The sequence below is a fragment of the Cololabis saira genome, chromosome 16 (assembly GCF_033807715.1).
Source record: "Cololabis saira isolate AMF1-May2022 chromosome 16, fColSai1.1, whole genome shotgun sequence".
Taxonomy (NCBI): Eukaryota; Metazoa; Chordata; class Actinopteri; order Beloniformes; family Belonidae; genus Cololabis; species Cololabis saira.
Genome location: NC_084602.1, coordinates 17,386,023 through 17,401,204, shown reverse-complemented (window position 1 = coordinate 17,401,204; position 15,182 = coordinate 17,386,023). Strand labels below are relative to the sequence as shown.

At 44.4% G+C, this 15,182-nt stretch overlaps 1 protein-coding gene across 1 annotated transcript in view; it reads right to left on the bottom strand.

The window, feature by feature from the left end:
• The window catches only part of kif6 (kinesin family member 6), a 100,663-nt gene that overhangs the window by 20,539 nt on the left and 64,942 nt on the right, over positions 1-15,182 (bottom strand). Inside the window, exon 15 of the mRNA XM_061743275.1 lies at positions 10,982-11,037. Within this exon, the coding sequence (XP_061599259.1) occupies positions 10,982-11,037 (56 nt within the window). The remainder of the gene's footprint in view (positions 1-10,981; positions 11,038-15,182) is intronic.

The following is a 15,182-nucleotide window of genomic DNA, read 5'->3' as shown; positions in this document are numbered from 1 at the left end:
TGAAAAAAAACTTCAAAATCAAAAACATATATCAAGAGAGCAGGAACAAACAAGGCTCTGATGCTGAATACAGGAGTATAAATATGGAGGGGAGTCATGGATAATGTGATTCAGAGTGCTGTTTCACAAAAGCAGGATCCAGAAATCCAGGATAAGAGATAAATCCAGACTTGACATAGCGCCATCAGTTCATCCTGGCTTCATCCGTCTCACAAAGATCAATCCAGGCTCAGGAGGTGTGGCTTTGTCAAGCCAGGTGAAGGTAATCCAGGTAAATGCGTCCACAGATTTCTTCAGAAGACCATGACGTCGATCACAGATTCACTGATTCTACAACAAATAAACTGAGCCGTACTTCTCACCAAATGAGCAACATCTTTTGATGGAGGATTATGAAAAAATGAAGCAGAAACTAAAGAAAGGGAACACTGTTATAAAGGAGCCTCAATGGACATGGAAACAATAGATGATCACCTGAATGTATAAATAACCTGAAATACACATTTTCTAACCATGACTCTTAACGGAAAACGCTATAATCATATCATTCAAGGATTTACCTGACGTTTGCGTTTACAACTTTAAACTTATAAATGAACGGTAGAAGTGTATAATGTAATGTAAGTGATCTCTGAGCTCAGTGGGTTGAGAGGGCACCGCCTACAGAGGTCATGCTCTCATGCAGGCAGTCCCCCCCACCCAAGAGGACTTGGTCCAGATTAAATATAAGAACATTTTGCAGACTGGTAGGTATCTGGAACAAATGTTGACTACAACGTACAAATGACTTGTTCTGACTTAGAAGGCGCTGCTCACATGTTTCATCCACGCATTTATTTTAGCTGGGGGGGACCAATTTCTTTAAAAGACCATGAGATCGATCACAGATTCACTGATTCTACAACAGATAAACTGTCTGTGCCGTACTTCTCACCAAATGAATAACATCTTTTGATGGAGGATTATGAAAAAATGAAGCACAAACCAAACTAACAAACTAACTAACTCACATTTCTGTAAGATGATGTGGACTGACTGGCTAACATGAATCCAGTGAGGATTATTCACTGACTATTGGCACCTGTCCACACAGGTTAATGTGACTTTGGTTCATGCTGGAATGACAATGAAAATAAATTAATCAATTCTGTTGTGCAACTCATAGGTAGCTTGGCTGTCCAGTTATCAAGGCTAATGATAATTCTATTAAAGAATTATTAATAATTAATAAAGTTGACTATTTATCAAATTGTATTATCAAAAATGATAATTCTCGTAGGGGCACCACCGCCGGGGCCTTACTTCCGGTGGGATTCGATAACTAACAGCAGAAAATCAGTCTCATTATGATTTGAATTATCCTGCAGAACAGCAAATCTTACAGAATAACAGTGAAGGCGTGATATCCGAACACTAGGCTCTGCTTAAACAAATCAATTTGTGACCAAATCTTGCATGAAATAACACAACCACTCATAAAGAAATCAATCAGAATTTATTTACATACGGGTGTCAAAAGATGATAAACGCAACACCCAAATAAATCTGATGGCACACGACATTATTATAAAACCATTAACTAACAAGAAAAACAACAATCAATAAAATGAAACATAAACGTTAAATGCATGGAATGAAAAAGAAAAGAAATCAAGCAATAATAACGAAGATACAGAACATCTACAGTTCAAACGTGGCTCCTGTGGTCTTTTAAAGATGGACACGCCCTCTTGGCCACGTGCAATTAGAACGGATGGTGATCCCGGTGTTAAACCGTGATCAACTGCAGAAAACAGCGCTTTAAAACGTGAATGACTAGCAGAAAGTAGTGACTACAAATTAATGAAAACAGTCCTTATAAAGATGGTGGTGTAATCTCAGCTCTGAACACAGATTTAGCTCTGTAACACTCCCAGTTAAACTCATACACCCAGGTCTCAAAACCTCACGCCTCCTCGGGTCTCCGGGTGCCGATCAGGGGTTCCTGCCGGGTCTTTGGTCGGAGTCCGATCCCAGAGAGTCCTCCCGCCTCTCCCGCTCCTCCTCCTGACTCTGGAATCACGAGAGGACGGGGGTACAGCTGAAGCAGCCGGCGCTCCAGCTCCGGTCCGGAGGCTATCACGTCGTCTCGGGGGCGCGCGGGGCCAGTCTACTTCTTCTGAGTGCTGGTGCCCGTCGGCCTGAGCGCGTGGCCCCGGGACGGGCAGCGGGATGCGTCTCGGTTCTGCGCGGGGCAGGCTGTCCACAGGTCCTTTCAGGTGAAGTTTAAGAGCAGAGAGAGAGGTTAGGAAAGAAGAACGGGTCTCACCCTGGGCCGGGGCCGAGCTTCGGAGCGGCTTCCCCCCCCTTTCCAGCTCCCAGGGACCGGGGACACGTGAAGCAGGACTCTGGATGAAAAGTTGAGACCGGGAGCTGATGGGGGCGGCTCCGTGCACCGCGGCTTCAACGGGCTGCAGGTCCACCGGAGCGGCCCGATGGGGCCTTACACCTCCCCCCAGCCGGGGGGAGAAAGGGAGATGGGATCTTGGCCCAGAGCCAAACGATCCAGCTCGGATGAGAGGGTGATCGGAAGAGGAGAGATGGAGGCGACTCCGTGCACCGCGGCTTCAACGGGCTGCAGGTCCAACGGAGCGGCCCGATGGGGCCTTACACCTCCCCCCAGCCGGGGGGAGAAAGGGAGATGGGATCTTGGCCCAGAGCCAAACGATCCAGCTCGGATGAGAGGGTGGTCGGAAGAGAGCGAAAAAGAAGCAGCGGCAGGGGTTTTGATCCTACGCGCGCTGCAGTGACGTCATCGGTGCCTCATTGCGATTGGATGCGCGCGCTTTCAGGCGCCGCCCCATCCCGCAAGGCATGCTGGGATTGTGGTTCATGGCACGGTCGCCATTTTATGAGGCACATTAAAGCCAGTTCCAGGCTGGGGGGGTTGCTGGTAGGTTTTGTGTCTGTCCAAAGAGGCCTGGTTTTAGGGCTCCGCTGCTTCCCGACCCCTGCTTAGGTGTCATAAAACCCCAAGGAAGTCTGTTTTCCCTGGCAGAAACCCTGCTGGGTCCTTGTTTTGATCTCCGGCCATGCAGTGGGGTCGTAAACGGACTATCTCGACCCAGGCCGAGATAACCAGGAGTTAGCAGCAGGGGGTCGCAGGACTTCAGGAAGAAGGGGCAAAGTCTGGTTTTACAGGTCCTCAAAATCACAAAATATTCATACATTTATAAATCCAGATTTCACATGGGCGACGCACAACATCCCCCCTTAGAATCGACCGCCGGAATGCAGGGTCTGGTTGTCGAATCTAACAACGGTGCAACAGTCCATGTGGTCACGAAACTCTGGTTGGGGGCGTGAGCTCGCCTGGTTTCCTCCACTAGGCGAGCCATGCACAAAAATATGAAAAGAAAAACATATCCAAAGCAATAACATCATTCATTTACCTAACACAGTGATGTCACTCTTAAAGTGCGGTAAACGAAAGATAAAAGGAGAGGTTAGTTAGGTTTCAGTGTGTACACTGTACCTAAAATCAAAAACCAACAATTTAACCACTCTTTGATTAATTGCTAGGCGACAAAAACACACAAATTAACTTATGCCGGCTATGGAAGCCTGGAAATTGTGTGTAGGCGTGAATTTTTTTTAACGCCCCAAAGTATCCTACCCCCCTTTCAGGTGTGGAGCGGGCTTCCACTTCTGGGTCAGAAAAATTGTGAGGGGGCCGCTGCATACAAGGTAATGCAGCTGTTCAGTGTTCTTTTGCTAAAAAAAAGGTCAAACGTGGGACCCCCCTCGCTCTGAGGTACGGCGTCTGCGCCTTGGTTGTTAATCGTGATCTGTTCTCCTCTGGTTTACTTTAAGAAAACGCTGAGCTGCTTCTTCAGTGTCAGTAACAGTGAAAACTGGGAAGGGCCGCAGCTCCTTTCGGGTAATTAATTTTTGGCTTACTCATGGTGGCGTCTGACCAGGGGGCTCAGGGGATGAGATGACCGGGCTCACCACTTTTGGGTCCAGCCTAAGAACAGACTTGCCTGTCGGTCGATCTCTATCAGCCTGCATGTCCACCTCTGCTGGTTCTCCGTCCACTGCGATGAGCTCTCTGCCATTAATAACCACACCTCAGCTCACGGTCCAGGCCCCAGCGCTTCGCTTGGGATTCTGGCAAGAGATTACACTTATTAACGAAGTCAGCTCACGTTATCACCCAGATTAGAAGAAATTAAACCGATAACAAACCCTGAGAGACTGGGGTATTGGTTATAACCTTAGAAGCAAGAACCAACTGAAAGGAATTAATAAAGTGAATAAAAAGGGAGGAATCTTTAAATAACTTTAAATTAAAGATTCAACTTAAAACACAGTAGAGATTAATCTGAGAAGATTAATAACTCACATGGGGTAATCAGCAACAGTTCAATTAATAGAATTAAAGAAATTAAGTCAACCATTACCTTCAGTTAAGTATGGTTGCAAAAGGGGATTAATCAGAGATTAATAAAATAGTGATCCATCAATAAAAATTCAGGTTAATAAAATCAGGAACTTACAGCGAGCCAACCATTAGTTTCCATGGAACCTGGTTGCAAAAGGAAATTACGCAAACAGATTCACAAAAATTGAGTGGTAGAAAAAGTTCAGGTTAATAAAACTAACCGAACTTAAAGCAAACCCAACCATTACCTTCAGTGAAGCAAGGTTGCAGAGGAAATCAATCACAAGATTAATAATCGTGTGATGAAAAATAAAAGTTCAAATTAATAAAATTAAAGAACTTAACAAAGCAATCACCCTTTAGTGAGGCGAGGTTGCCATTAGAACAGGGATGTTTTAAAATAACCGTAGGAATCAGATAATGAGGGGGAAAGAAAAATAAAAATATTTTCTTTCCCGATCAAAATTAATGTTCTGTTATTTCATACAAACTGGTCACAAATATCGTTTCGAGAGAGCCTCACACGGGGCACCATTTATGTTGTGCAACTCATAGGTAGCTTGGCTGTCCAGTTATCAAGGCTAATGATAATTCTATTAAAGAATTATTAATAATTAATAAAGTTGACTATTTATCAAATTGTATTATCAAAAATGATAATTCTCGTAGGGGCACCACCGCCGGGGCCTTACTTCCGGTGGGATTCGATAACTAACAGCAGAAAATCAGTCTCATTATGATTTGAATTATCCTGCAGAACAGCAAATCTTACAGAATAACAGTGAAGGCGTGATATCCGAACACTAGGCTCTGCTTAAACAAATCAATTTGTGACCAAATCTTGCATGAAATAACACAACCACTCATAAAGAAATCAATCAGAATTTATTTACATACGGGTGTCAAAAGATGATAAACGCAACACCCAAATAAATCTGATGGCACACGACATTATTATAAAACCATTAACTAACAAGAAAAACAACAATCAATAAAATGAAACATAAACGTTAAATGCATGGAATGAAAAAGAAAAGAAATCAAGCAATAATAACGAAGATACAGAACATCTACAGTTCAAACGTGGCTCCTGTGGTCTTTTAAAGATGGACACGCCCTCTTGGCCACGTGCAATTAGAACGGATGGTGATCCCGGTGTTAAACCGTGATCAACTGCAGAAAACAGCGCTTTAAAACGTGAATGACTAGCAGAAAGTAGTGACTACAAATTAATGAAAACAGTCCTTATAAAGATGGTGGTGTAATCTCAGCTCTGAACACAGATTTAGCTCTGTAACACTCCCAGTTAAACTCATACACCCAGGTCTCAAAACCTCACGCCTCCTCGGGTCTCCGGGTGCCGATCAGGGGTTCCTGCCGGGTCTTTGGTCGGAGTCCGATCCCAGAGAGTCCTCCCGCCTCTCCCGCTCCTCCTCCTGACTCTGGAATCACGAGAGGACGGGGGTACAGCTGAAGCAGCCGGCGCTCCAGCTCCGGTCCGGAGGCTATCACGTCGTCTCGGGGGCGCGCGGGGCCAGTCTACTTCTTCTGAGTGCTGGTGCCCGTCGGCCTGAGCGCGTGGCCCCGGGACGGGCAGCGGGATGCGTCTCGGTTCTGCGCGGGGCAGGCTGTCCACAGGTCCTTTCAGGTGAAGTTTAAGAGCAGAGAGAGAGGTTAGGAAAGAAGAACGGGTCTCACCCTGGGCCGGGGCCGAGCTTCGGAGCGGCTTCCCCCCCCTTTCCAGCTCCCAGGGACCGGGGACACGTGAAGCAGGACTCTGGATGAAAAGTTGAGACCGGGAGCTGATGGGGGCGGCTCCGTGCACCGCGGCTTCAACGGGCTGCAGGTCCACCGGAGCGGCCCGATGGGGCCTTACACCTCCCCCCAGCCGGGGGGAGAAAGGGAGATGGGATCTTGGCCCAGAGCCAAACGATCCAGCTCGGATGAGAGGGTGATCGGAAGAGGAGAGATGGAGGCGACTCCGTGCACCGCGGCTTCAACGGGCTGCAGGTCCAACGGAGCGGCCCGATGGGGCCTTACACCTCCCCCCAGCCGGGGGGAGAAAGGGAGATGGGATCTTGGCCCAGAGCCAAACGATCCAGCTCGGATGAGAGGGTGGTCGGAAGAGAGCGAAAAAGAAGCAGCGGCAGGGGTTTTGATCCTACGCGCGCTGCAGTGACGTCATCGGTGCCTCATTGCGATTGGATGCGCGCGCTTTCAGGCGCCGCCCCATCCCGCAAGGCATGCTGGGATTGTGGTTCATGGCACGGTCGCCATTTTATGAGGCACATTAAAGCCAGTTCCAGGCTGGGGGGGTTGCTGGTAGGTTTTGTGTCTGTCCAAAGAGGCCTGGTTTTAGGGCTCCGCTGCTTCCCGACCCCTGCTTAGGTGTCATAAAACCCCAAGGAAGTCTGTTTTCCCTGGCAGAAACCCTGCTGGGTCCTTGTTTTGATCTCCGGCCATGCAGTGGGGTCGTAAACGGACTATCTCGACCCAGGCCGAGATAACCAGGAGTTAGCAGCAGGGGGTCGCAGGACTTCAGGAAGAAGGGGCAAAGTCTGGTTTTACAGGTCCTCAAAATCACAAAATATTCATACATTTATAAATCCAGATTTCACATGGGCGACGCACAACAATTCAAAACAAATCAATGTGGGCAGGGAAGGTTATGAAGATGTGCACATATTCTTTTAATGTCGAATACACTCTTCTGATAGTGCTGCAAATAGGGGCTCTGCTAAGATTGTTGGTCCCACGACTGTATGTAGGACCACTTGTGAAATATCTGAGCCCAACACAGATCAGCTGTGTAAAGGTGAGGGCCCCGGTAGTCTGCACAGGTAGCGGATGGCATCCCCTGTAAAGCGGTAGCGCTCATGAAGATAATTGTTGGGAGAAGAATTCCCAGACCTGTCCGAAAACACTCCTTCTCATCTGAAAGCCCATCTAAGTGTGTGCCCATCTAAGCATCATAAGTGCTTCATCATCGACATCATCATTCAAAAATCAGATTTTTTTTAAAAAGAAGACGGAATCAGGACCACACACATCGGTTTCTGATTGGCAGCACAACTGACTGAACACATGAGGCACCAGGCTTAACTAAGACACACACACACACACACACACACACACACACACACACACACACACACACACACACACACACACACACACACACACACACACACACACACACACACACTCCTTCACAGCTGTAGCCCACAGAAAAGCTAATAGTCAAGTGCATGTTGATGACACTTTTTCAACATCTGACTCCAGCCACCTGATTCTATCTTAAATGTTACCTCACAGTCATTACAAGGTTTGTCCATCCACTCTCATTTCAAATGTTGCTACTAAAACAACATCTAAAAAACAGCACTGCCAGAGCTGAAATGAGGACTTGGAAACTTGCTCCACTGGAATCCACAGTTGCTTGTCACATATTCCAGACAGCTTTCAGGCCTTCTCCTTCCGAACAGGTACCAGCGCAGCCAACTGGATAACGGGGTAGTGAGAAAGTTAGTCAAGCTGGAAGGGTCTTGAGGCAAAGATCATTGGCCTGGAGGATCCAGCTGCTCTGGCTAATGAGCTAGAGGCTTCCTCTGGACGCGTAGCTCAGCCTCGCCCCAAGCCAATAGCCGTGAGCCATTTGGCCTTCAGTTCCAGTCTCTTTGAGCCCAACTCAAAACCTGTTGTGGCAGTCTGTTACAATGTATGCCACCAAAAGTTACAGTATGCCCTCTTAGCTTTTAATTTGCAGATCAGAAGAAAATTTCATTGAAAATGGTAAAAAAAAAAAGTATGTAGCTAAAGTGATGACAGCCTTGACAACATTCAATGCTGTCACCTATAAAGCCACACCCCTATTCATTGTGGCTTTTGTATAACTTTTACAAAGTTACCCAGAACTTCCTTGTATAGTTCATGGATGTGATATCTAGCTATGGGGACCAAAAAGGTTTTTGTACCAGGATGTAAACCTGTATTTCTGCTCCACAGATAGACCTTTGTCAAATGGGGGTAAAAAGAGACACACTGGCTTTGGGAGCCATCCAAGACCAGTGAAACTTATGATTGCATGCAATTTTTTTTTTTGGGACTCCTGTGTTTATGACTTCCTTAACCAAATAGTTTATCTGTTCACCTTCATCTGTACTTGATATCAGCACTGCAAAAAAACGAATTCACAACAGCAGTCTTGCACGTTCCAGTTTATGGTTTCAAAGAATGTATGATGTGATTTACATTATTTCTGCGATATTCCTTCTCCAAAGACTGGAAGTGTTTTCTTTCTTTTTTTTCCATACATTTAAGACTTTAACAAACTTTCTGGGCTATGTTTCAGAATATCTTTGGGCCTCTTTTTCATATTAGTAAAGGTAAAGAGAATGTAAAAGTGCAATACTAAAGCAGATACCAAATGTTCCACCTTAGACTCTATTGCATAAATCCACCAACATCTGGGAGAGTAATCAAGAGATGCTGCTCATTTCCAGCTGCCCTGCACCTTTCATACAGCAGAGGATGTGCATCACTGATCCCACTGAACAAATATATATCCTTGCACTTTCTGGACCTAAGGGCTTAGAACGAACGTTCCTGCAGCAGACTGGATTCCACTGGCTGTGGCCAAGAACAATAGAGAAACCAGGACAATGTTTAGACACTGATGTTTCCTTGGGCTTCCACCTCTCCTTTCTCTTGTGCTACTGGCCCTCATGCTGGGTACATCCATACGAGAGAGCTTTAGCCTGAACCCCGCTAACAGTTTCCATGTTCTGCATTAACCATGAGACACAGGTGTTGTACGGTTTCCAAGCAGGGCCTCAAAGATGGCAGTGAAATACACTGAGCTAAATGTTTTGGTTCTACACACCAACCCAAAGAGGCCGCTACGTTCCATTACAAATACAATGTCTCATCAAAGAAAAATGCAGTGCCATGCATTCAATAGTTGACAGCATCAAGATGTTTGGAGGATTTTTTTCCCCCAAAATTTAAATTAATTGAAAAAATTTGGTTGCTTAGATTCAACCAGAGAAATGTTTTTCCTCACTTTCTACATACTGTGTGGGCACTATGGTGCTGACGTGTGTAGCGCAGATTTTGAGATTTAATATTCTACAGGCTGTCAGAGCTGATTTCTGTGTGATGCAGAGCATTACCAGCTGTGTCAGCTCCGGGTGGAGTGAACGAAGAAGAAGAGGAAGAAGGTAAAAGAAAAAAAAAGCATTTCCAAGGGTGATAAGTGCACACTGACGTGTACGAGTGTAATAGGCAAATGCTACCAAACCACAGAGAGAGATCTGAGGGAGCGGCGATGCCAGGCTCTGGTGTAAACTTATCCATTTCAGTGGCATGTGAAATTAGCCACACAGTCCAAGGAAATTCTTAAATGTAGTACTGAATAGAAAATGCAAACCAGAAGTTTGCTGAAGTTAGTGCCTCCTCTTTTTTCAGTAAAAAACTATTAAAAAAAGATAAAATGAAATCAACTGAAATAGTTAGTTTTAAGCAAATCTTTTGCATTTTCCAAGTAATCAGAGGAAAAAGTTTGTTTGTTTTACTGCCTGAGGTTGCTGATTTTTGAGCAGAAATGTAAAAGTCTAGCAAATTTGGTTTATTTTAATGAAGATCATCCTTTCTCAGTGGAAGATATCCCATCTATCCATTATTATCCATCCTTAATATTCCTATTTAAGGTTGCTGGAACCTGCTGGAGCTCATCCAAGCTCTGTGGGCAGTCCGTCCCTTGTCGACAGTGGATCACGCATACTTAAACAACCACACACACTCAAACTCTTTTCTATAGGTAATTTACACCCCCCCCCCAAAAAAAAACAACAACAAAACAAACAAAAAAACAAACAAACAAAAAGCAAAAAACAAATAATAGCAACAACAACAAACAAACAAAAAAGAGATAAAAAAATTACAACTAACCTCTGCAAATGACTGTAGAACTCTAAAAACACTTTGACCGATGTTAGTTTACAAAAGAAAAATGCAACAATTTCTGGTTTTCCTGGGAAGTTATTTATTATGAGATATTACTGAGCTTCTAACCAGCCCATTTTAAGTATTCTTCATATCCTTTACTTAAAAACCCAAAGTGACTCATAGATTTTCAAATTAATCGTTGTGTCAATTAGATGAACCAGGCACTTCATTTGTGGACTCCGCCAGTAGAGAAACTTATAAATATGTTTGGAACTGTTCAGGATTGCACTTAAATGATTTTGGCATGGTAAACTAGCAAGCATCCAGAAGAGCCGAGCAGTATGCTCACAGAGATGCCATAAAACAGCCTGAGAGCCTAGTAAAAAGTACAGGTTCGAAGACTGCTGTAGGTGGATGGAAATACCTCTCAGTCCTGGAATAGTTTAGGAATGTGTTGAAAGATATTCTGACACTCCAGGGACACAGAAGCGTGACAAACACCAGGTAATTAACATTTTCTTGGTAATTTTCTAAGTAAAATAAATGTAGTGTTAAGCTCCAAACTATTCTGTCATCGCAAGAGAGTGACGTCCAACCGTGTGGACAACTTACTGATTCTGTTTCTGGCTGTATTCAGCTGCTCCCCGAGTCCTTTGGCTTCAGCTGATCTGTTCAAAACAATCAAGAGGTAAATGTACTGACATGAATGTGTGAAACATAGAAATGAAAATTAAGCTGCTATTTCCGCCTGTAACTTCATATCAATGGCCAGGTTACAGCCCAATCATCTTTTATTAAATGGCTGACACTGAAAGAGGCTCAACCTGGAATGCTTTTTCTGTCTGAATGGATGACAATCCAAAAAAAGCTGGAACACAGCATAAAATATAAAAAAAAACAACAAATCAAACAAAAAAAACCAACACCACCAGATATATCATAATAAACTGATATTTTGCCAATAAAATCATGGAAATTAGAGAAGAAAGCAACCAGGCCGATCCAGCAACAGCTGTGTGTGTTTCTTCAGCTTCAGTCACTTCCTCAGGTCCTGATCTGAGCAACTTATCCCTAATTTCCTTGAATGTTTTTAAAGTTGCGGTAATTAAACCTTTACTTAAAAAACCCAGACATTTTAGCTAATTATAGACCAATTTCCAATCGTCCATTTGTCTAAAATTCTGGAAAATGTAGTTTCAGCCAGTTGTGACCATTTGTATAGAAATGATCTATTTGAGGTTTTTTACTCAGGGTTCAGAATGTATCATAGCACAGAGACAGCATTGGTTCGAGTCACGAATGACCTTCTTATGGCCTCAGATAAGGGATTAGTGTCCATACTGGTTCTACTGGACCTCAGTGCTGTTTTTGACACTGTAGATCAGCATCTTACTGCACAGGTTAGAGCATGTTGTTGGGATTAAAGGCACAGCTCCAGGTTGGTTTAAATCATATCCATCTGACAGATTCCAATTTGTTCATGTGCACAAGGTTTTTTCAGAACAGTCGAGGGTCTGCTATGGTGTCCAACAGGGTTAAGTGCTAGGGCCAATCTTGTTCAGTTTATACATGCAGCCATTGGACAGTATAATCCAGAATCACAACATACATTTTCATTGCTGCTGATGATACGCAGCTCTATTTGTCTGTGAAGCCAGATAAAACAGAACTATCAGCTAAACTTCAGGCATGTCTTAGGGTGCTTTCACACCTGTTCTGTTTGGAGCAGTTGTTCTGAAACAGGGAGCGTTTCCCCCTAAAGATCGGTTCGTTTGGTATATATGAACACAGCAATCGAGCTCGGATGCGGCACAAAACCAGCGAGCCGAGATCCCCTGGGAGAGGTGGTCTCAGCTCGCTTCCATTTGAGACCTGGAGCGGTGCGTTTTTTTTATTTGGAGTGAGAACATAATCGACACAGCAACCGACACAACTCCATTCATGTGTATGTGCTACCACGGCGCAAGGAGAAAAGTCGGCGCAGAGCCTCCACCACCTTGTCTCCTATTGGACACAACTTTCTCTCTTCTCCCTTCTCTCTCTTCTCTCCTATTGGACGTGCCGAAATGTCGTCACAGCGGGCACGGTGAAATTAAAAAATGGCAGAGTGGTCCGCTCTTGCGCCACGGTAGCACATACACAATAAATGGGATCGCTGGCGGCGGTCTGCGCTTTGCACCCTCAATGTGAAAGGGGTTATAACCATTGTTGTTTTTCCTGGGGTACGGAAGAGGAAACTCCTTCCATGTTCATTTTTGACCAATGAGAGAACAGTTGGTTCACGCATGGCATTTGTTAACGCTTTGAACTGCTACAGACGGTTGCCTTGTGAACACAAACGCCACGAATGAAAAACGAAACAACTGTATCGATTTAGCCCCTGAATCGGAACAAAACAAACAGGCCAGAGGTCTGAAAGCACCCTTAGTGACGTCAAGGACTGGATGTGCGCAAATTATTTGATTCTAAACTTCGATAAAACAGAGGTTATTATTTTTGGTCCCAAACACCTTCGGAAGGGATTAGATGGTGTTGTGATGGCCTCCAGGGCCACTGTACGACACCTAGGAGCTATATTCGATCAGGATTTGTCGTTTAAAGCATATTAAATCAGGTTTGTAAAACAGCATTTTTTCATCTCCGTAACATCACAAAGATTAGGAGCATCCTCTCCCAGAGTGATGTGGAAAAACTAATTCAGGTGTTTGCATCTTCTAGGCTAGATTACTGTAATGTGTTATTAGCAGGATGTCCAAGTAATTCTCTGAATATCCTCCAGATGATCCAAAATGCAGCAGCGCGAGTGCTGACAGGAATCAACAAGAGAGACCACGTCTCTCCAGTGTTGGCCTCACTCCATCGGCTACCCGTAAAACTCAGAATCCAATTCAAAATTGTATTCCTTGCGTATAAAGCCCAAGACGGCTTAGCTTCGTGATATTTGCAAGACCTGATAGTACCTTATGTTCCTAACAGAGCTCTCTGTTCTCAGAGGACAGGTTTACCCGTATATCCTAGAGCAGGGGTCGGCAACCTCAGGCACGCGTGCCATGATTGGCACGCGGCGGCATAATCATTGGCACACTGGAAAAGGCCCGCTCGGTTGGTCTCAGCAAAAAATGTCCGCGGTTTCCGCGGAACGGGGAAAAAAAAAATAAAAAAGTAGGGTTACGGCGTAGGTTCTGCGTCGATTTGACGCAGGACCATAAATCAGCCTTCACAGACAGACAGCCAGGACGCGGCAGCAGCAGAAATGAAGAGGAGCGGCAGTTCAGTTTAAAACACATTTTTGCAGCGGGACAAAAAAGCAGCAGCACTGCTTTTTTGCAGCAGGTAGGCTGTGCAGAGATGAGTGTGGGCTTGCCACCCGCCCCTTGAAATACGGAATTGTTACGTAATTGGGAATTAAAAGTTGCGTTCCGTATTGAACCAATACGGAACCCCTTTGCGCTCCGTTGCCTAGTTAAGCCTCATTTATGGTTCCGCGTTAAATCGACGCAGAGCCTACGGCGTAGAGTACGCGGCGACCCGCAACGTACGGCGTAGGTTCTGCGTTGGTCTGACGCAGAACCATAAATCAGCCTTTACCTCTCACTGCTGCTAACTGCACCGACACGCGCGGCTTTAATCAAAAAAAAAAGTCAAGTCAAGATGTCTCCAGAGGCTCCAGACACCCCACCTCGTCCTAAAAGAGGAAACAGAGGTCTCCCGGAGGTGTGTCAGGCAGCATGCTGCAGGAACCTCCACAAACGTAATATAACGTCACAGAGGAGCCAGGCATCTGTTGCACAGTTCCTCATACCTGAAACATCCCCTGAGCTTGATATGGTATGATACGGGACATTTATTATGCTCTTATTTATTGGTCATAATATACAAGTGAAGGTCGGAAAATTAGAATATATTGCTAAACTTAATTAGTTTCAATAAATTCAACTAAAGGTGAAACAAATATATTATTTCCCACTACATGCAAAGTGAGATATTTCAAGCCTTTATTTGTTATAATTTTGATGATTATGGCCCACAGCTAATGAAAACCCCAAATAAAAAATCTCAAAAAATTTGAATATTTTATGAAATCAATAAAGAATTAAATAATCAAAATTATAACAAATAGTTCAGTGGAGCTCCTCATCACTGAACTTTGAGCAGATCTGTTCGGAGTTCCACACCACAGTTCTGAAAGACAAGGAGCTGCTTGTCTTTTGTAGTTTTGTCAATTAATTTAGGTGTGAAAGGGGGATTCTGGCCATTGTAGAAGTTTAAGATATGATTATCTTGATTTCAAGATTTATTCATGCATGAAGAATTACCCATGATGATGAATGCGTGTTATTATGTTATCAAAATGCATCATTCTTTGCAAAAATTCTGATTTTTTGTGTGTATTCTTGCATTGATAAAAGATGTGATTATGGAGCTTTGAGACCACCAGAATGCACCATTTTGAGTCTATTTTTCAAAATTTTCCGGGGGGGCATGCCCCCGGACCCCCCTAGAGGGTTTGGGCGCGATGCGCCCTCACTCGTCCGCGTCAAGAATTTTCCTCTTTTTTTAGGACAAGCTGTTCTGATGCTTGTAAAATATGCTTGCATGTGGCCTGTATAGAATATAATTCCAGGTGTGTTGGAAATGTTTTTGTATTTTGTGTCATACCTTACTGTAACTTTGTTTTAGCCTGCTGTTGATTATGGCACATTCATTCACAAGAAAATTTCACACTGGCACTCCATGTCAAAAAGGTTGCCGACCTCTGTCCTAGAGTATCCAGATTTGGAGGACGGTCTTCTGCTATCAGGCACTATTACTA